The 22868-nt window shown below is 42.7% G+C and overlaps 1 protein-coding gene across 1 annotated transcript in view; it reads left to right on the forward strand.

The window, feature by feature from the left end:
- Window positions 1-22868, forward strand: part of NPTN (neuroplastin) — a 102953-nt gene that overhangs the window by 62720 nt on the left and 17365 nt on the right. Inside the window, exons 2-4 of the mRNA XM_073363092.2 lie at window positions 2754-2922; window positions 5664-5758; window positions 18354-18487. Of these exons, the coding sequence (XP_073219193.1) occupies window positions 2754-2922; window positions 5664-5758; window positions 18354-18487 (398 nt within the window). The remainder of the gene's footprint in view (window positions 1-2753; window positions 2923-5663; window positions 5759-18353; window positions 18488-22868) is intronic.

The raw sequence follows: 22868 nt of genomic DNA on the forward strand, positions 1-22868 counted from the left end.
ACAGTTGATAGTATTTTTTTGTTTAGGTGAAAAAATCTTGTGTGCTTGCTCATTGGGGATAATATTGGGGTATGAAGGGAGAGGAGAGTAGTGGTGGAGTGGTAAACAAATGATTTTCCTCCATCTAGGACCTGATCTTGTGGTCCTTGCACAGGTAAAATTCCTATTGCAGGACATAGTGGGGCAGAGTTGCAGCTGATGGACAGTAATAAAGTTTCTACAAGAAAGGATAGAAGGAACTCCAGCATTTTGATAGCTGCAATATTGTATCTGGGATGGGGTGGTTAATATTGGGACTTCTAAGTAACTGCAAGAGGGAGTTTGCATAGCCAACCTCATAGAATTAGGCAGAAAAAGATATGCACATATCAAGTGGTGACGTAAAGAGTTTATTAGTCATCAGTAGTCAGATTCTCACTTTGCCTCGCTGGGCAGCAGCAAGAAGGGCAAGTACTATATTATTGTAGAGATTAATGTTACGTTATGAATAACAATATAACCTTTATGGTGCCTCATTTTTTTTCCCGATTCAATTTAATAATTTGCGTTAATAATTTGCTTTCCAAGTGCTTTACAGGTGAGACTTCAGAAGACTGTATGGTGTGACTTAATCTGTACTCCAAATGTGTTTAAAATAGCTGTCAGCAAGATATATGGAACCAACTGGAATAAATATTCTTCATTAACTTTCAGACATGGCTATGGAATGTTAATCAGGAATTATATGAATGTGTTTGTATAAACCACACCCACACCTGGCAACCCATCTGCAGTTTTCTCTCCTACTGTTTGGAATGCAAAGGAAGTTCTTGTATTCTGAGATATTGGCATTTTTCCAAGCCTAACCGCCAAAAGTTCTCTCATCTTTTAAACCTGTGATTTTTCATGCTTAATAATTTTTTAGTTTGAAGGTAGATAAGATCTTTTCTTAGTCTCAGTAGAAAAAAATCCTTGCTTTGCAGTTTTGGAAAGGCATTTTGTCCACTCATAGCTCCAATAGCCAGCTTTCAAAATTTGGTGGTTGTGGATATTAGCCCTTAATTGTGCATAATGCTGCTTTCAAATTTAAGGAGAAAATTCATAATGTCCAAGTTCCCAATGCTAATTTCTGCAAGGCTTCAGATATATAGTTGGACTCGTACAATTTATAAGTTCTCACACTGCCACTCAGGATTGAAATGTGAGATATTCAAAGCTTCAGAAAATAACTAAAAACTTGTCAGGGGAGTACCACTGGGACTCAGTGTTGAAAGCAAAGTCTATTCAAGTGAACAAGAAAATGATTCCTAGTAAATAAAACTAAGGACACTCCCAGTCAAACTCGTTTGAGTAAAGGTAGGAAATCTATTCTTCCTCCTTTATTTAAAAAAAACAAACCTTTTCATCCTCCAACTACTGTACAAGTTGGAGATTCTTCCCTCAACTACAAATGCTGTTTCCAGTATGGGCTACAAAGTACCAACTCACCCCCCTTGTTGGCTGCCCTTCTACCCAGCCATACAGTCCGTTCTCTGCCAACTTGTGTCAACTAATGAGGTCAACAGAAAACAACTTTTCCTTTTTCTCTCTGGACAGAGATTCTGTATACCCGCTCCCAACAGGAGCCAGAGATTCCCCTTTCCTCTCCAGTACTTGGTATATGCTGAAAAGATAGATGTGGATTATACTGTGCAACTAACTTGCATACAGTTGTAATTCATATAATGTGTGCAACAGCACAATGCTGAGTGTCATGGACACAACTGATCAGGGTCTTCTGGCCTAAATGTAGAATGCAATTATAGGGCCAGAGTTAAAGATGGCCTGCAAAAGAGAGAGCATATTTTGTCTTTACAATGTATAAAGAAAGCTTAAAAGCTTTTTAAAAAATCTGCTAGATTTTTAACTTTAAAAATATCAGGAATGTCAAGTCTTGTCTACCCACTTTGCGGGAAGACTTACTGGATGACTAAAATGAGGACTAGGGCTTTGGCATACTTGTCTACACTGGGGATTTGCTCCAGTTTCAGCCTTCACAGGCTACCAGTTGGTGAAGCTGCACCCTTATGTGGACAGGATAAAAACTGTTTATAAACCAGTTTGCACTGGTGGAGCCTACCCTTAACTTCAAGCGGGAATAAGACCAGCAGAAAAAGAAATTCTGCCCATTTCCAGTAGGGATTTGTACTATTGCAGCTACACTGATGGCAATAATGAAAGCATATCCCCCTTGTAGACATGGCCTTGTTCCTAAGACTCTTGACGTGGTTTCTTCCCGGGAACTGGGTACCCAAAGAGATGCATATTATTCACCAAAGCAGGCTGTTTTTGCTTGAAGTTTCTGCATATAGAAAGGGTTTTGCTTTATTCTGAATGAATAAAACTGCATTATATTGCCCAGAAACAATGACTTCCTTCCTTCAGGAGGTGAGGAAAAGAAGCTGATTTTGCTTGCATAGTCACCAAATATGCAGCTTACCTCTTTGCGTTCCACCATATGCAAAAGATTTGTAAAAATCTTACTTCGAGGTGTGTAGAGGTTGTCTGAAGTGTGAAAGTGAAGAATCTAAAATTTTTTTCTTTATATAGGGGAACTGGTCCTTAAACTGTTGCCTTCACTAGTGGTCAGCTGTTCGTGATTCTTTCTTTGTTTCCCAAATTAGTGAAGCAGTAGTTTCTTCCCTCCCTATCTCCCAGCTGACCATTAGACCTGGGTTTGAGGTGTAGTTGTTAGCTGAGATTTATGACTCTCTTTAATGTGCACTTTGTTCCAGAGCCCAGGATCAATGCCAGCGAGGCTGTGAACATTCACCAGTATAGTTCTCCCATCGTTCTGCAATGTAACCTCACCACAAGTCCCAGCCCCCTCACTTACAGCTATTGGGTGAAGAATGGGGAAGAAATTTCTGGCACTAAGAAGAATTCCAGCACCACAGAGCACAAGTAAGTCTGTAAGAGGAGACGTCTCTTCACTATAGCATCAAACGTGGTGGCCTTATGATTTAAAGTAGGGGATAAAGTCAGGACTTCAGGGTTCTGTTCACATCTCTGCTACAGGGTGGCTGGACAGTTTGCATGAGATTCATCTGCAGTAGAGGGGTGTGTGATTTCTAGGCTAAACAGAACAACTAAATAGTTCTAGAAAAAGCTAATTCTGAAAGGGATCAGTGTTCTCCATAGCTATCCTGAGTAGTTCATATCCACATACTATTTGCACATATCCCATAATTTAAGGCACAGCTCTTTAGAACTTTCTTGGAGCAGGTGTGTATTGTATGGATAGAAGTACAAATAATGGCTTCCTTTCTCAGCTGAGTATACTATATATTGTACAATATCCTATTACATACATTGTGGAATGTGTTCTTGAATCTGTGCATATTGTGCCTGAACAGAAGAGCTGGTCTGAGCTGAGATTACCACGAGCTTGGACTTGACAGATGGAGACATCCTCTGGGCCTTGACAGATGAAAGCCAGTGCTCTGAGCTGTCATTGAAGTATAGACAGGAGTATTATGGACTTGCTAATTATGGATGAGATAATTGAACTAGTGCAGCTGCCTGAACTTCTTGTTTTTGTCAGCACAGTAAGATTTTAGACCGAACTCTGCTCAGAGCTTATCATTGCCAACCCTCCAGGATTGTCCTGGAGTCTTCAGGAATTAAAGATTAATCCTTAATTAAAGATTGTCATGTGATGAAACCTCCAGGAATATATCCAACCAAAATTGGCAAACCTATAGAGCTAGTGCATTAGTACTGGAGCCTGTAACGTTTGTGACTAGTATTTCCATACGCTTGAGTCTATGCCGTTACATGCCAGTATTCTTTAAGCATTATTTTTATGAGTTCCCTCTATGATTGGCATGTACACATTGACCTCATGAGATTGGAATTTTGAATATGCTAACCATACCTCTGTCCTAGCATCTCCTGTCCAAAAGTGTATAAGAGGGTGAAGCCCCAAATCCCACTCATATATCCTTCTGTATGATGTTTACAGTAAGGAAAAATTCTTGTGAGGTGTGGCTCCCCTGGCACTGAGCTGTGAAACTACCTTGAAAAGCCACATCCATTGGGGGTGTGCACAAGACATCTTGTGCAATGGTGATGTCATCAACATACTCTATGTATGGGAGCGCAACTGCCTCAGTTCCCTTGTTGTTCCAAAAGAGAGCATACAGAACTCTATGTTTCCTCAGGCTAGCTCTTTCCTTAGTTTAATTGATCTCCTTGTAGTTAGTGTAGAGTAGTATAGGATAGCTTAGTGTACATAGTCTGTCCACTAAGCTTAGCTAGGAAACCATGGCCCTTTGGTTCAAAGATCTGTTCCATGAGAGCCACTGAACAAGAGCTACTTCTGCATCAGTGGCTTAAGCAGGTGGGGATATGCAATGCAATTCAGCAGCTTTGAGTTTGTTGTACAGTTTCACCAGACAACCTCCCTGGATTTAGCATTGCACTCAGATGGGAAGGCAGGGCTACGGGTCCATATTTAGTTAAGAACACTTCACCCACCGTCGTCCTGAAACGGCACTGCTTGTTAATCTTGTGCAGGAGGAATGCCTGCCCTTCTTCCCCATTATTTCCAAGTCTTACTGTAAATTCTTGATATTTAATGGGAGGAATTGATTGGCTGGAGTTGTCCTTGGATGTTGTGGTACAAGGATATCGGCAGGGTGCACTTGCAGCATCAGTAGACAGTGTTGTTCAAAGTTTCAAGTTTGTGCCCCCAAGCTACACATTGCCTGCAATCTGAATCCATGAAGGCAATTGTCTCTAGGAACCATAGGTACTATAGTAAGCACCCATTCTTTCTCTGGTGTAGAAGAACCTTTAATTTACTGCTGCGTAAAAGGGGGGTATGGAGGCTTGATATTGATACACCACTTTGAGATTCTCTGATAAAAGAAGCTAGTGCAATGTATCATGTTAAATTCACTGGCTGCTTCTAAGAATCTTGACAATTGCTCTGTGCTATTCAATAGCTCTTTTACTGGAAATATCTTTTGTAGGCTTTCTGATCATCTGCATATTACTTCCTTTCTGTAAGAGGGTTGGATACATTTCAGTAAAGGGAGGGGTGGGAGAAACATTAGCAACATTTGCTTTAGGCAGAGTGGATATGTGACTTCTGTGTTTCATACTGCAGGACAAAGCACATCTATTTACCTGACCCTCAAGCTGTTTGTAGGCTAAATATCAACTGAACTTAGCAAATACTCTTTATTAGATGAAGAACTTACTGCATGCAATTGAGTCAAAGCTTTTCTTGTGACATTGACAGTTCCTAGGCTTTAAGTATAAAATATCTTTGATATTTTTAGTCTCCAAAACTAGAACTGTAGCATTATCCTAGCTGGTTCACAAGAACAGAGCTAACCGAGGGAATGGAGAAGACAGTGAAAAGTCCTCATGTGTGGAAATATTAATACTGATTGTTATTCTAGTGTGTTAAAGTTTGTGTATTTTATTGCTGAGGGAATACTATGCAAATACAACATATATTTATACTGCAGGATAAAATCATAATTACCCAACACAATTTTACCAGTTTGTGATACCGTTCTGAAATTCAGATTAAAAAATAAAAATCTCCAATATATTTTGGTTTCCTGCGACCTTTCAATTGCTAAAAATAATTCCCAATACCACTAACACACATTCTCTCCTTGTACCTACAGGATTTTGAAACTCCGAGCAGATGAGTCGGGGGAATACTTATGTGTGTTCATGTTTGCTAACTCGCCAGTAGCCAACTTCACTATAGAAGTGAAAGGTATTTTCGGTTTTTCTCTCTCCTGAAAGCTATGTCTGAGCAGTGCTCTTTCCTTTCTTCTCTTCTGGGTCCTCTTTGTCATTAGTCCTCTCCGGGTTTGTCCATACTACATAATTAACGCAAGTGACCCTCCCTTGAGTTACTTCCCTTGTGTTAGCTTATCACGAAGTAATGTTCTGCATCCACACTGGCATCATAGTTGCTCATATGACTTCTCGAGGCACATCCTTTGGTTCATAGCATTACAGTAAACTGTACCCCACTATGACTGCTTTGCAGTGTATAATGATAACTTTTCTGTCCCTTTTGTGGATACTGAATGGAAATGGTATGAACCCAGCAACTAATTAAAGTAAACCAGTTTAGGTTGTCACGCTCTAGATTTCTCTCCGGAGTCTTCATTCTACTGAAAAAAGAAAAGGAGTACTTGTGGCACCTTAGAGACTAACCAATTTATTTGAGCATGAGCTTTCATGAGCTACAGCTCACTTCATCGGATGCATACCGTGGAAACTGCAGCAGACCTTATATATGCACAGAGATCATGAAACAATATCTCCTCCCACCCCACTGTCCTGCTGGTAATAGCTTATCTAAAGTGATCATCAAGTTGGGCCCTTTCCAGCACAAATCCAGGTTTTCTCACCCTCCACACACACAAACTCTCACTCTCCTGCTGGTAATAGCTCAACCAAAGTGACAACTCTCTACACAATGTGCATGATAATCAAGGTGGGCCATTTCCTGCACAAATCCAGGTTCTCTCACCCCCTCACCTTTTTGGAGGGGGGGTGAAGGGGTGAGAGAACCTGGATTTGTGCAGGAAATGGCCCACCTTGATTATCATGCACATTGTGTAGAGAGTTGTCACTTTGGTTGGGCTATTACCAGCAGGAGAGTGAGTTTGTGTGTGTGTGGGTGTGGAGGGTGAGAAAACCTGGATTTGTGCTGGAAATGGCCCAACTTGATGATCACTTTAGATAAGCTATTACCAGCAGGACAGTGGGGTGGGAGGAGGTATTGTTTCATGATCTCTGTGTGTATATAAAGTCTGCTGCAGTTTCCACGGTATGCATCCGATGAAGTGAGCTGTAGCTCACGAAAGCTCATGCTCAAATAAATTGGTTAGTCTCTAAGGTGCCACAAGTACTCCTTTTCTTTTTGCGAATACAGACTAACTCGGCTGTTACTCTGAAACCTTTCATTCTACTGGTGGCAAGGTATGGATTCAGTTTGCAGAGGTTACCTGTACCAAATGTTGGCACTGGTTTCTCAGTTATTCCCCACGCATATGGCCCTTTTTCCTGCCCTATCCGTTTAACAGTAGGTGTATAAACTACTTCAGAGCTTAAAACTGGACTTGGTGCACTAATGAAAAAACAGATTAGAGCTTGGTCAGTTATAAGAAAAGGCAGCTAAGTAGTCTGCAAGGTACAAAATTCTCATAACCAACTATGTAAACCTCACTCCCTTTCAGGTTTTGTATTGCCCTTTGCCTTTACATAGGTCTGTCATAAATACTGAGTCCCTAAACTTACATTGAAGGGGTTCTGTTTCCAACCCATCCTCAAGCTCAATTAAAAAGTGTAAAGCTTTGTCTGTTGTTGTTCCAGTCCTAATGGCAAGTAACAAGGGACGACAGATCATTGTCTTCTAAATGGGTTGTTGGTTTTTTTGGTATCCCTGGGGGTAGCTTCTGACCTCAGTTATTTGATATGTTCCTATGATATTACCTAAGGAAGGCCCTCAGGAAAGTCAAACACTGTTTATGGATACATCAGGAACTTCTCTGCCCCTAACTGAAGATATGTTGTATGGCTGAGCTACTGAATTAAGCATAGCAGGAAAGTGGAGGTAACAGACTGTGCAGTCCAAGAGACAACGTACTTGATATTAAAATAAAATTAAGAAAACCTAATAACTGTAAAATTATGGTTAAAAGTGAGTTACATTGTTCTAACACCTTCAGACAAAGAAAGCAAACAGTTTCCTGAGGCTTAAAACTATTATCGTGTTAAAAAGATTGTATTCTGGTCAAGATGTATGAAAAAATACTGTCAAATGTGTGCCTCTGTTCAAAGTGTTCCTTTTTGCAGTGGGCTCTGAGAGAGGATCTTTACGTAAAGACTATCTAGAGATAGTGAATTTTTGTTAAATGTTGGGTATTGTGCTCATAAGGAGAAAGTGGTGATAAGCTCTCTAAAATATACAATTAGGAAAACGTAATTAGGAAGGCAAGAGGTCATTTTGTGAGGGAGGGGAGAGGAAGAAGAAATTCACTGCTGATCAGGAATCTGACTGAAATTTGAGCACAGTCACACAGCTCTAAGAATGGTTTCAGATTAGCAGCCGTGTTCGTCTGTATCAGCAAAAAGAACAGGAGTACTTGAGGCACCTTAGAGACTAACAAATTTATTTGAGCATAAGCTTTCATGGGTTACAGCTCACTTCATCAGATGCATAGAATGTAAGAGGCTAAATTAGCTAATTTACACTTGGTATGGGTATTTCCACCTTTTCATGTTCTCTGTATGTATAAATATCTTCTACTGTATGTTCCATTCTATGCATCCGATGAAGTGAGCTGTAGCCCACGAAAGCTCATGCTCAAATAAATTGGTTAGTCTCTAAGGTGCCACATGTAGTCCTGTTCTTTTAACTCTAAGAATGCAAGTTCTGTCGCTTTGCTTGAATCAGTTTAATAGAAGATTGTGCCATATTTAGTGAGCCTGTTTTCCAGGATTTAGATTGGCCACGATTTTATGCCTCTTAATCTTGTTTACTGTGATTTTGCTCAACTAGTTAAATAATTATTGCTTTACGTAAAATAACTTCTGCTCTTAAGCGTGACCCTTACAAGTCATTTCCAGAGAGAAGGAAGGCTTCTTAGCTTTGATAAGGGGAAAAGATGGCCAGCCTAGAGCACTCTGTCAAAAGATGCAGCATGGGGCTGTGCATCAGAGTGACCAACTTTCACATGGTAAATAAGCACCCCGACTTTCACAATAAGCCAAAAATCAAGCTAATCCCATTTCAAAACAAGGCCGAAACAAGCCAATCCCTAAGAACCCCAACACTCTATGGGACTAGATCCCCCTGGCAATCTGGGACTGTGGTGGGCCCGCTGTGTACCCCTGACTCTTTCCTCCCCTTCCCCCTGCTTGCCAGGAGCTGATCAAAATAAAGAAGCAACAAGCTACAAGCCAACAAGCAACTCACAAGCCAATTAAACCAAAAACAAGCCCAATTTCTGCGTTTTTTTCGCGGGTTTGGCATGTCTGCTGTGCATTCCCCAAAAGTGCTGTTACTCTGCTGCCCAAGGATAGCTGCAGACATGGAGAAAACCTGGTGGTACTACTGAGCAGTGGTAGAAACATGGGATTGTGGCTTTCACAGGGAAAACTCAGTTTCCTAGATTGAACCATTGGCACAAAGGGTAGAGGCAGAAAAATAGTTAATTACATTAACCACTTTCCATAGAAATTATGTATAAATACCTGTGACTGAGTAATCATTACAAATTATAAGTTAATGGCTGTTAAGCACTACTCTCTGGAGGAGTTACACTTGCAGCTTGCACAGCAGTCAGTAACTTGAGAGGACTCCTGAACCCTATTCTGAAGCCACTCCGTACAATATCACTGTTAGTTCCTAGGCCAATAGGCATTAAACAAATTCGTAGACATACAAAGTATGGGGTGTGGAGGAATGGGAGAATTCTTTTTAAACATCCTGAAATTGTGGCAGGCAAATATTTTTAGTTGAAGGAAAACTCAAAACTTTTGTACAATATAAATTATTTTCCTGTGTAGTGGCTACATAGGACTGTATTTAGGAGGGTCTTCTAAGCTACTGGTGATTACACTGTTTAACTGCAGAACCAATGTCTTCCTAGAACTGCATATAAATTTATTATGTTGAAAATGATTACTCACTAAATTTATTGCTACTGCAAGAACCACTGTATAAAAGCTGGAGCATGTATGGTGTCACATGTATCCTCTTAAATGTAGAATGTCACTAAACTAAAAAGAAAAGGAGTACTTGTGGCACTTTAGAGACTGACAAATTTATTTGAGCATAAGCTTTTGTGAGCTACAGCTCACTTCATCAGATGCATTGAAATGAGCTGTAGCTCATGAAAGCTTCTGCTCAAATTTGTTGTCTCTAAGGTGCTACAAGTCCTCCTTTTCTTTTTGCAAATACAGACTAACACGGCTGCTACTCTGAAACTAAGTGACTAGTTTGTATGTTACAAGTATACCGGTTTCTCCCAACTAATAAACCTTGTTGCCAGTTCAATGGGAGTTTTTTAATATTCATACTGCGATGGCATAGTAGTTCAAAAATTCTGGAACCAAGACTTAAAGATCATTCTTCTGGATCTAGACTACTATGCTCTAGCAGTAGTGCTGAAAACAAAGAAATTAACTTTGCTATTGCCTTATCAGGAGGAAATGTAGATTAGCATGTTTATTGCTCAAATAATGTAGCAAGCTAACTCAAAAAGCTACCTATGGGCCAAAGTTAGGTGTACACATTTGCATGTGCCTAATTTATTTGTCCATATACTCAATATGATGCACAAATAGGGTCTGAGCATGCACATGTGGCCATTTAGCACTTGACTGGTCGTGAGTGTGCACATTGGGTATTTGCACTCATAAATTAAGCACAAGCAAATGAATATGTTTAACTGCAGATGTAACTTTGCAAATATGATACTGAATGTGAAAGTGCCTGCATACAGAACAAAATAGTGTTTTTTTTCATGAGATAAAATCTGGGAACAACTTGCTGTTGGGGTATCAGTAAAGATATAACCTAAACAGCATTAGAGGTGCTTGTCTTTTTCTGTTCCTTTCCCTGCTGTAATTTTACTGTATATATGTCAATCTAAATGAGTGCTGTTTGAGTAAGGAGAATCCAATTTATTTCTGAATTTCATTTCCAGTTAATAGTGTAGCTAGTAGTGTTTTCGTTAGGTTAATATTCTCCTTTTATTTTAAAAAAAAAATTTCTTTTTGTTTTCGAAGACAGTTATCTCCCTGTCCTTAGTTTATTTTCTTCATCTCTTCCCTTTTGTGAAGTGAAATCTGACAAGGGTATGCCTGGCTCCTGGGTTTAAATGCTATGTGTCCTGCAGCGAAGCTATTACAGTTAGCAATGGCCATTTGTGCTGCATTTGCTGCCTTGGAGAGTCCCACATACCATGGAAGTGCACTTTATTTTAAATTTCAGGCAGAAAGGTTAAGAAAAAACCGTGAGCTGAAGTTCAGACTCCTCATGGTGGAAAGTTTACTTACACCAGCCTCCAGACCTGGAACAACTTTCCCTCCTCCCCATCCCTGGCATAGCAGTCCCTGACAAGACCAATCACATCAATGTCTTCCATGCAGCACTCTCCAGTGGCTGCAAAGAGGAAACGTAGTGATTCCTCTCAGAAAAGTTCAAAAAAGCGAGCGATAAGTCCCCAGACTAAAGAATTCTCTGGGGAAAAAAGAGATCCACATCAAGGTCAACCACCTTGGTTACAACTGACCGGTGACTGGGCTAGAGACTTTCTCAAGTACTAGTACTGCCAGTAAACCTAAAGACCTGAAGGGCACAGGCTCGTGAACATCAGTACCATCAGGGGAAAAGAGCAGTAGAATGTGTACTAGTGCCACTAAAATGGCATTGCTGGAGACAAGGTGAGCCTTGGTGCTGAGCACTTTGACCGCACCATCTTATCTCCGCTCTTCAGAGCAATGAAGACTGCAAGTACCATTGACTCCCTCTGTGTCGCTCTTGGCAGGCCTTAACGGTACTGACTGCTACCATAATACCGCAGGGATTCCATTTCCTTTTCACCAAAGACCTATTGGTCTCAGTTTGTTACGCCAGAATCCCTGGTACCAGCACAACTGCAGTACCAACTGCATCTCAGTCTCCTGAATTCCCTACAGTGCCGAGACAATCACCGTCAGCTTCCTTAACTGCTCCACCTCTATTGAGCAACGAGGAAGAGGAGGATGAGAATAACATATATTCATTCTCAGTGGAAAGCTCTCCAGGGCAACATCAAGGGACCAATCACCCAGAACAGTCTCAGAGCCACAGTACTGCCATAAAAGACAAGGCACACCCACTTGGTATGGACACCCTTGGATGCCACCACCAATGTCCTTTGCACCACCTCAATGGCTGTACTGGGACCCATGGGCAGAGAGACAATTCTCTAGGACCTTGAACGTTTCACATCGGGATAGAGGAAGACAATCTCCCTCAGCCTGTGATCCTCAAGAGGAGACTTTTGAGGAACAGGAAGCAAGACTGGACAAGGAGATCACTTCAGCAACAAACATCTCCTCATCCTCTTCTGTTGAAGCTGTTATGCTTCCTCCACCAACCATGGCAGATGACTTCAAACAATTCCAGGACCTTACTAAGAGGGTAGCAGACTCACTACAGATTCCCCTCAAAGAACTGAAGGAGTTGTAACACAAGCTGCTTGACATCCTGCATACTTTGTCATCAGCTTATATTGCGCTCCCTAACAATGAGGCCCTGCTTAGACCCAGCAAAAACCATCTGGCAGACATCAGCCAGGATACCATTCATATGCAAAAGGGCAGATAAAAAAATATTATGTCCCCTTTAAAGACATGGAATTTTTCTTTTCTCATCCATCCCCAAATTCCCTTATTGTAGACAGTGTAAATGAACATGGAAGATAGCACCATGCTAAACTATATTTTGGGGTTGCCTTACTGAAAGTTGAGCAGTTGATGGGCAAAGATTTTTATTGTGATGTCACTGTTTTATTAGTTGTCTACTCAGTTTTTCAGCTTAGACAAAACCAGAATTTTAATGTGATTAGTGGGAGACTAAAACATGTTTCTGGTCTGCTTTATGCATAGTAAATATGGAAAGAGCACTGGACCCACTGTTTTCCTCTGCTAGGCCACCTTTGTATTCCCATAACCCTTTGTATTTTTAGCTGGTTGCTTGACATGTAATTTTTCCCATTTAAAAATTCAAAGAATTAAGGGAAACTGGGCATGGTTGTGAACTGTTCATCTGTGCACCAGCACTCCCTACTTATCAATTTCTACCCACAGATATGTGCATACAGCTCCCTTTGTCTTCACTGGAAGCTTGGGACCAAATTCCATCCACAGGTCAAAAGCAGCATTGTAAACTTGTGCTTGGAAGGAAATTTTCTTTCAGGGATCAGTTCTAAACATACCATGTCAGACACCTGTGGTGCTGTGTATTGTGTGGCTGTGACATAGTTAAGTGTTTGAAGATATGGGCGTGGGAAAGGGCTCGCACCCAGTTTGTCTTCCTAGGAGAGCATCTCTCTCTGTCACTGGATTATCTTCCAGGATACACTAAATGGAGAGATGCAATTTCTAACTAACAGGAAATTGGTGCTAGTAATATAAAGAATTTCCTCTTGCTTTCAGAATGGCTCAAACATAATTGTTAGTTACAAAATTATTAAGTGAAGTATAATTCAAAGTGGCCCTTTTTCTTGTTGATCTGCTTACACATTATATTAAAAATTTCTTCAAACTGAGGATCTATTTTCCTCTTTTTTGTGATGTAGAAATAAAAATAAGATGCATAAAAGCACTTCATAAAAATTACCTCTGAGGTGTAATGAATGAGGAAGCTATTAGCCCATTTTTATGAATGGGGAAACTGAGGCAAAGCATGTGGCTTGTCCAAGATCACACATCAAGTTAGTATCTGAGCAGGGATTACAGTGTGGCTTCCAGTCCTCTGCTTTTCTGACCAAACACTACTGCTCAAAAGCTTAAGTGAAATCTAAATCCAGTGTGAAGAGAAAAGAACTAAATTTGTGCATTTGATTTTTTCTTCCTAACTACAAAGTGGAGACTAACTGGCTAGGTGGTAGTACTGCTGAAAAGGACCTAGGGATTGTAGTGGATCACAAATTGAATGAGAGTCATCATTTAGGAGATGCAGCTGCAAAAAAGGCAAATGTGTGTCTGGGGTATATTAACAGGAGTGTCGTATGTAAACACAGGAGGTAATTGTTTCACTCTACTTGGCATTGGTGAGGCCTCTGCTGGAGTACTGTGTCCACTGTTGGGAGTGACACTTTAGAAAAGATGTGGACAAATTGGAGAGACTCCAGAGGAGAGCAACAAAAATGATAAAAAATTTAGAAAACCTGACCTATGAGGAAAGGTTTTAAAAAAACCAACTGGCATATTTGGTCTTGAGAAAAGATGACTATGACCTCGTGACAGTCTTCAAATATGTTGAGGACGGTTAAAAAGAGCACAGTGATCAGTTGTTTTCAATGTCCAGAGAAGATAGGACAAGAAGTAAGGGACTTAATCTGTAGTAAGGGAGATTTAGGTTAGATATTAGGAAAAATTAAATTGTTCTGGAATAGGCTTTCAGGTGAGGCTGTGGAATTCCCATCACTTGTGGTTTTTAAGTACTGGTTGGACAAAAACCTGTCAGGAATTATCTAGGTTTACTTTTTCCTGCCTCAGTGCAGGGGGCTGGACTAGATGATCACCTGAGGTCCCTTCCAGCCCTACATTTCTATGATTCTGTTGCTAAATTCCTGATCCAGGTGAACCAGTATGGTCTCTGCTGCTTAATTGCAATCTGCACAGTAAAACACAACTGCCAGTTAGCCAAGGCTCTCTGGCAGAATAAGCATTGGGTTAATGTCTCAGCCATAGTTGAAAACCAGCTAGCATAGGAGGCTATGGAATATTAATATTCCATATCATGCTCCTTTCAATAGATTGCAAGCTAGAAATAGTCTTTGTCCTAGTGGAATTGTAAACATCCAGCTATAAACTAGAATGTATCCTTGTCACTTTGGGATAACCCAACACAAATGTCCTCTCCTTAAAGGAATGTAATTATCTCCTGACTCTAGGAGGTCACTCTGCAGTTGGAGTGACTGTCCTAGAAACCTCTCTTCTGCCCCCCCCACCTTTCTTTTTATAAAAGGCTACTGATGCAGTAAAAGTGGGCCAGCATTAGCAGTGCTGATTTACTGCACCTTCCTCCTCTGCAAGGCTCTGCCCTGCTTTCCTCTCTGCTGATATATGGCAGTGAAAAGCTCAGTGCTGACAGATGGAGACTCTGAGAGGTTGCAGTTTAAGCCGATGAATCCTGTTTCTCCTTTTCCTAATGGGAGTAATTTACAGTCACTCTCGATATTCCTGTGATGCCGGCTTTGGGACTATCACCTTGTTGCCTGCTAGCCTTTCTCTTCTTCCTCTCCCTCCTGCCTCTTCTGTTCCATGAAATGAGACATACTCCCTGAATCTCACATTCTTAGTGCACAACATAGAAACATCTCTAGGGCTCACCCTGACTTTTCATAGAATATCAGGGTTGGAAGGGACCTCAGGAGGTCATCTAGTCCAACCCCCTGCTCAAAGCAGGGCCAATCCTTGGCCTTTGTTTAATTTCCCTGTTGCTAGCTTCCAAACTAGTGGGAAGGAGGTGACCTCCGTATCAGTTAGGGGGCCCATGAATCCTCCCACATGCTCCACAGGCCCTTGCCTTTTGTCCACCCCCTTTCAGAACTCTGCTAATAAAAACTGGTGTCCCATCCAGTAATAAAGACTGTTGCTGAGCAAGTGCCTCATTCCTGCTGGAGGCTACAGTAAGTGGGCAGTGAACCTAGTTTCCCCACATGGCAGTGCAGAGCACGAAGGTAGCTTTCCCTTAGCTGTTTAGAGACCGTCAGCATGTAAACCTCATTTGTCTGAAAGTCTAGTGCGTATCATAGTCTCAGGTAACAGCTAGAATCACTATAATTGAGGGAGAAAAGTGTTGCTAACTCCTTTATTTCTTTAGTTTGTTTTGTGCATTTGACTGTCCTTTGGATGTAGTCTGTCTCATGGTTTATCATGGATAATCAATTTTCCCCTGCTGAACAGACCACTAAATTGAAATCAGAGCTGGAAACCTCTTTACTATTTTACAGGATTGTTTTTAAATTCTCAGAGCTTACTGGTTAAAATGGGGATCTACCAGAAACTTCTGGAATTTTTTCATATTAGTCAATTAAAAAAAAAATCCAGTTGCCAGTATTCCTCTATTAGAGAGTAAGCCTTTTTCAGGTTAACTCTGTGGTCCCCAAACTTTTACCTTGCCTCCTCCCACCCCCCCCTTTGCCCCGTCCGCATCCCGCCCCCAGAACCGGGGCTGGGAGTGGGGCCTTCACTGGGGGGAGGTAGGGGAGGGAGCAGAAACAGGGGTAAGGGACCAAGGTTGTGGCCGTAGCTGGGGGCAGGCGTGGGGCCAGCAATGGAACGCTGGGTCAGCAGCCAGGACCTCAGGCGAGGAGCCAGGAGCGGTGCTCCGGGTGCGGCCAGTTTGGCCAATGTACATGGAAGAGGGGCATTGCTGGCACATGATGGCATATATCACGTTGGTACATTGGCCAAACTGGACAGTCTCTACGTAAAAGAATAAATGGACACAAATCAGACATTAAGAATTATAACATTCAAAAACCAGTCGGAGAACACTTCAATCTCTTTGGTCACTCGATTACAGACCTAAAAGTGTCAATTCTTCAACAAAAAAACTTTAAAAACAGACTCCAATGAGAGACTGCTGAATTGGAATTAATTTGCAAATTGGACACAATTAACTGAGGCTTGAATAAAGACTGGGAGTGGATGTGTCATTACACAAAGTAAAACTATTTCCCCTTGTTCTCCCCACCCCCCCCCAACATTCTTGTCAACTGCTGGAAATGGCCCACCTTGAGTATCACTACAAAAGGTTTTTTTTCTCTCCTGCTGGTAATAGCTCACCTTACCTGATCACTCTCATTAGTGTGTATGGTAACACCCATAGTTTCATGTTCTCTTTGTATATAAAATCTCCCCACTGTATTTTCTACTGCATGCATCCAATGAAGTGAGCTGTAGCTCATAAAACCTTATGCTCAAATAAATTTGTTAGCCTCTAAGGTGCCACAAGTACTCCTGTTCTTTTTGCGGATACAGACTAACAGGGCTGCTACTCTGAAACAATGCAAAATAACTGTCATGTTGAGACCATGAACTTCTCATTCTGGCTGAGAAGTATTTTCACAATAAACGGCATGATGCAATTATTTGCCAGCAAAGGGCAGATTCAGCCTCTATTGATCAGTCGTTTTGGCGATCTTGTTTATTCCATTTGCTGGACTGACTTGAATAATCAAATTTATCTAGCTTCCCAAACTAATTTTCAGCTGCACGTGTGCTGTAATGAACACAAATTTTCTTCCTTTCCTTCTGTAAGGATGACTGTCCAGTGCTCATTTGAGCAAAGTGGAGAGTGGCAAAGGAAGCTTTGGCATTGAGTGAGCCCTGGAATAATTTCCAGTGTCTGGGGTCTGTTGCTGGAGCACTTGGCTTGGACTTTGACGGGATTAACAGTTCACTGCCCAGCAGTCACATGGCAGGCCACGTGTGACATCATTAGCAGGCTAGAAAGGGAATGGCTCTTAAAGGTGGTGGTCACTGCAGGACACTAACCCATCTGCTAAGTGAAGGTTCAGCTCAGGCAGTCCATTGATCCATTCTAATCTCTCAAGGTATTATAGTGCAACAGGCTACAGTGGCAAAACTGGCAAAGCGATGACAACAGTATTATTTATAAACAAATGCGTGCCAGCATGGTGTGTTCCAGTGTAAAGGCCCCATTCTGTGTACATAGTTCCCACGCTTATCCATGACCTCCTGTGGAATGTAGGCTTATGAGTAGGATGGATGGGAGAACCCCAAGATAAAGGAGAGATTCCAGTATCTGCAAGCCCTTTTATACTGCAGATACCACCCCATGTGAGAGTGAGAAGTCTCTAAATCATGTCTGTTTAATGGTGGTGGTTAGAATTCTTTTTACTTGTTTTTCTAAGCCCATCCCTATTATGATGTAACAAGTCTTCACTTGGGTGGCAGGAGTCTGAACAGCAGCCAGGTTCCTATATCTTGGTCTCAGGTCAAATCCAAGATCTTGCTTCAAGCCTTGGGAAATTTGCTTTTCAGCTAGCTTGGCATGACCCTGAACTCCTGCAAATTAGAGTTCAAAGCAGACTAAATCCATTCAGAATCCTCAATTATAGATGTTCCACCAGACGGGAGACTATTCTGAGTACTTGTAAATCTGTCCCTAAATCTGAAAGCCCCTGCAGGACAACTGGAATTGATTTGTGTGTGATCCTGCTGCAGTTGAGATCAGTGACGGAACTTCAGCCTTATAAGTCTCTTCCCTTAATAGGGAAGGGGCCTAATCAGAAGATGATGAATGTGACTGTAAGTAGTCCTCAACACTGAGGCTGAGACTCCTCCTTAATATCCCATCCATTCGCCTCACCCCACCCCACCTCACCCACAGTCTTTACAGCCTGAACTTCTTAACTGGGGCAGATGTGGGAGTTTACTATTTTATGTGATTTACATTTTGTAAGTTGGACTTGGCTTGGAAGGGTAGGTGTCCACTTCTTTGTGCATTTTATAATTTAAATATCTGTTCAAGCTCTCTGAGCTTGATATCACTTTTGAAAGGAATGGTTTGTAAATGCAAAACTTCTGTTTGTGTTTTGTAGCTATTCCTGATATCACTGTCCACAAGCGAAGTGAGAACAAAAATGAAGGGCAGGAGGCAGTCATGTATTGCAAGTCTGTGGGCTTCCCCCACCCCGACTGGGTGTGGCGCAAGAAGGTCAATGGAGTATTTGTGGTGAGTGAGAGCCATAATGTCAGTATGCAAGCCTGAATTAACCTGCTGAAGCTTCTGATAGGCGAGAGAACTGGAATTCTTATTTGTTCCCAGTGTTTGAGCACTCTAATGCCTTTTGTAACTTCTTTGAAAAACTGATTGGGGTGGGAGAGGGAGAGAGGTGTCTGTTTGAATCTACTGAACTGGAGCTGAAATGATTTGTTTAATAATGAAATAAGTAATTCTGCTTATCTTTAAAGTTAGTAGCTGAAATATTTAAAGCTTTCTAAAATGGTCTCCTTTGTTTATATCCTCCATTCCAATGCAAGCAAAGCTGCTTGTTACACTGCTGCTGGGTGTGACCACTAAGTGAACTGCCAAGAACGTGGAAGGGTGGTGTAATTTGAAGTGGGCAACTGGAACAGGACACATTCTCAGAGTCCCTTCAAATCTGTGTTTAATGGGCAAGAATACCAATTCCAGAAAAAAATCTCATCAGCATTTTATCATTTGCTTTCATTTTAAGCAGGTTCTCCAGATACCCTGGAAATCCAATTTTCCACTTATACTATGTAAAGAAATTATCTTTGGCATTCACATGTGAGAAGCTACAGCTAAGCTTAGTCATTCCTATCTATATTAGAATGCAAGATGAATGTTGATGTCACTGGCTGCTTTAATCTTATGCACATTCTGTGCTATTGTAGTACAGGTGCATTTTGTTGCAGTGGTGGTGATAACAGTAGTAACACAAGCCATTCCATGGTGGGTAAAGCATCTCAGACAAAACAGTGCAAAATGGTCCATTTTCCCATTATCTCTACTAATGTAGATTGATTTTCTTATTATGAAGCTAATTTATTAAGTTCACTGTGAGGGTGGCAGTAAGAGCTTTGGCAGTCATATTTTCCATGTGGATACTTGTCTCGTGGGCAAAAGATTTAACAAGTGGTTGAAATTATAGATTGTCCTGGCTTTTACACATTGCTTGTGGGTCAGAAACATGCTTGTAAGCAGAGAAAATATCATGATATACCAGTAATGGAATAAATGTGTTCTTTTAAGTGAAAATTTCCCAGCTATCTCTTTGATGGTGAAAGCCACATTAGTTATTTCTTAGGAAAACCAAAAATGGATATATCAAGTCCAAACTGGACATGGTGCAAGCAAATCTGTTGCACCTCAATCCTAACCTGCAGAGTTTCTTTTATTTCCAGTCCTGGGTCCCTTTCCCCCAAACTCTACCCTGACACCTTGATCCTAACCTGCAGTTCTTCCAGTGTTTGTATGTTCTGCAGCTGACTTTACAATGTGGACAGAGTCACCCTGTGCGCTAGATTGAGACAACACTCACTTTGCTTGTGACCTAATGGCCAGCCTACACTTGCAACGCTAAAGTGCTGCCGCGGTAGCACTTTAACGTGCCTTGTACGGTCGCCTTCATGAGGGGCGTAGCTCCCAGCGCTGGGGCACTGTCTACACTGGCGTCTTACAGTGCTGAAACTTGCTGCGCTCAGGGGGGTGTTTTTTCACACCCGTGAGCGAGAAAGTTGCAGCACTGTAAATTGCCAGTAGACAAACCCTCAGTCGCACATGAACTCAACTCTCTGAGGTAAAAGGCCCATTTCCAAGATGTCGTAATTTTAAGAAGCAGCCTTCAATGCCAAAGAGTGAGATATTTCATCCCTGAAACTGAGAGTGGGTTTATGTATACTAGACACCCTTATGTGGAAATTACTTAAGAGAATCTGTGTGCTGTGCATTGACTTCAGTTGACTCTGAGCCAAAGTAATAGGGTCCATACATTTTAAAAGTGAGGTGGAAGAATGATACTCAGAAAATGCATCATAGAATAAAAACTCTTTTACATAGCACAGTCGTATGAGTCCAGACATCCCGCTGGGTGATGCTCAGAAGTGACTTGATGAAAGTGGCATGGGAAAAATGTGCAGCTTCACATGACTTTCAGATCAAAATGTGTTTTACCTGCTAGCCCTGCAAATATATCCTCCCATCATCAGTAGTAATGTCTGAAGTTTAGCGCCATCTGGGCAAGCTTATTGCTTAGGGCATGGCCACACTTGTGATTTAGAGCGCATTAAAGCAGCCCTGGGCGCCCTAACTCACGACGCGTCCACGCTGGCAAGCCATGTAGAATGCCTGGACTCCGCGGCTGGAGCGCTCCTGGTAATCCATCTCGAGGAGAGGCATAAAGCTTGGTGTGCCCTGGCTGGAGTGCCGCGGCACCAGTGTGGATGCCCTGGTCTGTTAATGCGCTCTGATCGGCCTCCAGAAGTGTCCCACAATGCCTGTTCTAGCCACACTGGTCATAGAATCATAGAATATCAGGATTGGAAGGGATCTCAGGAGGTCAGCTAGTCCAACCCTCTGCTCAAAGCAGGACCAATCCCCAACTAAATCATCCCCTCCAGAGCTTTGTCAAGCCTGACCTTAAAAACCTCAAAGGAAGGAGATTCGACCACCTCCCTAGGTAATGCATTCCAGTGCTTCACTTTGAACTCTACTGCACTGCCTAAGGTGACCAACCGTCAGACCTGCCCTTTAAATTCTATGGGAATTTTGAAAATCCCCTTTGTTTGCTCAGCAAGTTGTGGAGTGCTGTCAGCGAATCTTTCCAGGTGACCATGCTTCCATATGCCAGGAGATCCCCCATATGGAGCAATGGCGAGGTGCTGGACCTCATCAGTGTTTCGGGGGGGGGGGGGGAAGCTGTCTAGTCCCAGCTGCAGGAATTATGATACCTTCGGGCAGATATCAAGGGACATGATAGAAATGGGCCATGATCGGGATGCACTGCAGTGCAGGGCTAAAGTGAAGGAGCTGTGGAATGCCGCAAAGCCCACGAGGCAAACCGCCGCTCCAGTGCTGCTCCTGTGACCTGCCATTTCTACAAAGAGCGGGACGCAATACTGGGCGGCAACCCCACCTCCACTCTGAGGACCAACATGGACACTTGCGAGCCCAATTCAACAAGGCAGGAGGAGGAGGAGGAGGAAAGCGGGAGCGAAGGTGCCGAGGAGGGGGAAGACACCCCAGAACCCCTAGATGCATGCAGCCAGGAGCTGTTCTCAAGCCAGGAGGAAGGTAGCCAGTCGCAGCGGCCGGTGCTTGGGGAAGGACAAACACCAGAGGAGGTGTCCGGTAAGTGGCTTTTATTTTGGGAAGGAAGTTATTTGGTGTGGGCTCTTGGGGCGAGGAGGGTTAGGGCTGCATGCATGCCCAGATGCGGAATAGGGCGTTGATGTGCTTTCTCACATCACGGTAATCGGCCTCAGTGATCTCTTCAGAGGTCTCATGCAGAAGCTGGGCAATGCGCTTGCACGGGTTCCTTGGGAGAGCTACTGTGCTCCTTGTCCCAATCAGGCTAACATGTCAGTACCACTGTGCTGTGAGGGGCGGCGGGACCATTGCTGCACACATGCAAGCTGCATATGGGCCACAGCAGAAGTCACATTGTAGTAGAAGACCCTCCTTGCTTCCCAGGTCACCCTCAGCAGCGAGATATCTTTCAGGACGAACTCCTGTGGGAAATGTGGGGACAGTGTTTAGTAAAGGGGTCCCCTGCAGCTGTTGGCTCTCCCCAAGGCACAGAACCCCAGAGGACAGTACAGCAGTGAAACCATCAGTCCTGCTTGACCCTGTGCTTACTCACCATTTTGGGGCTCCTGTGGGTTGTGTGTGCCCGCTTTGGAAAGGGCGAATTGTGCTATTGTTTAGACTGTGCTCGTCTTTAAGTACCGGTGAATCATTGCTCTGTCTGGTGTGAACAATGCTGCCTCTGTTAAGTGTTGCATTTTGCCTTTACAGTGCAACTTTGAGATCTCAGCCATCCATGTTATCACAGGCCGAAAGACTCCAAAGAATTAGGAAGAGGCCACGTAGAAGCAAAGAAGACATGCTGCATGAAGTAATGCAGCAGTCCCTTCATGAAAATAAAAAAGTGCAGGAGTGGAGGGAGAGTGAAAGAAGGTTCTGCTAGCAGAATGCGGAGCGCTGGCACCGAAGTGCAGAGCAGCTGCTAAGCATTATGGAGCGTCAAGCAGACTTGATCCAGGCACTCATAGCCATGCAGGCAGAGCACTATCGTGCCCACCCACCCCCTGCAGCCCTTGTCCAAAAACTCTTTCCCTTGTGCCCCCATGTCATCTCTAACCTACTTTCCGCAACATCCATGTTCTTATCTCCACCAGCTGCCACCAACACCTGTAGCTTCACCACCCAGCCCTGCAAACTACGACCCTTACCCACTGCACTCAACCCCGATCACCATGCATTTTAGCCAGCCTGAAGTGCAGCACTCATTGTACAGCACTCCAGACAGGAAGGCTGAGTATGAGAACAGGACGTACGCAAATCTGTGATTGAACCGTTACCCACCCCA

This window comes from Lepidochelys kempii, chromosome 10 (assembly GCF_965140285.1).
Source record: "Lepidochelys kempii isolate rLepKem1 chromosome 10, rLepKem1.hap1, whole genome shotgun sequence".
NCBI lineage: Eukaryota > Metazoa > Chordata > Testudines > Cheloniidae > Lepidochelys > Lepidochelys kempii.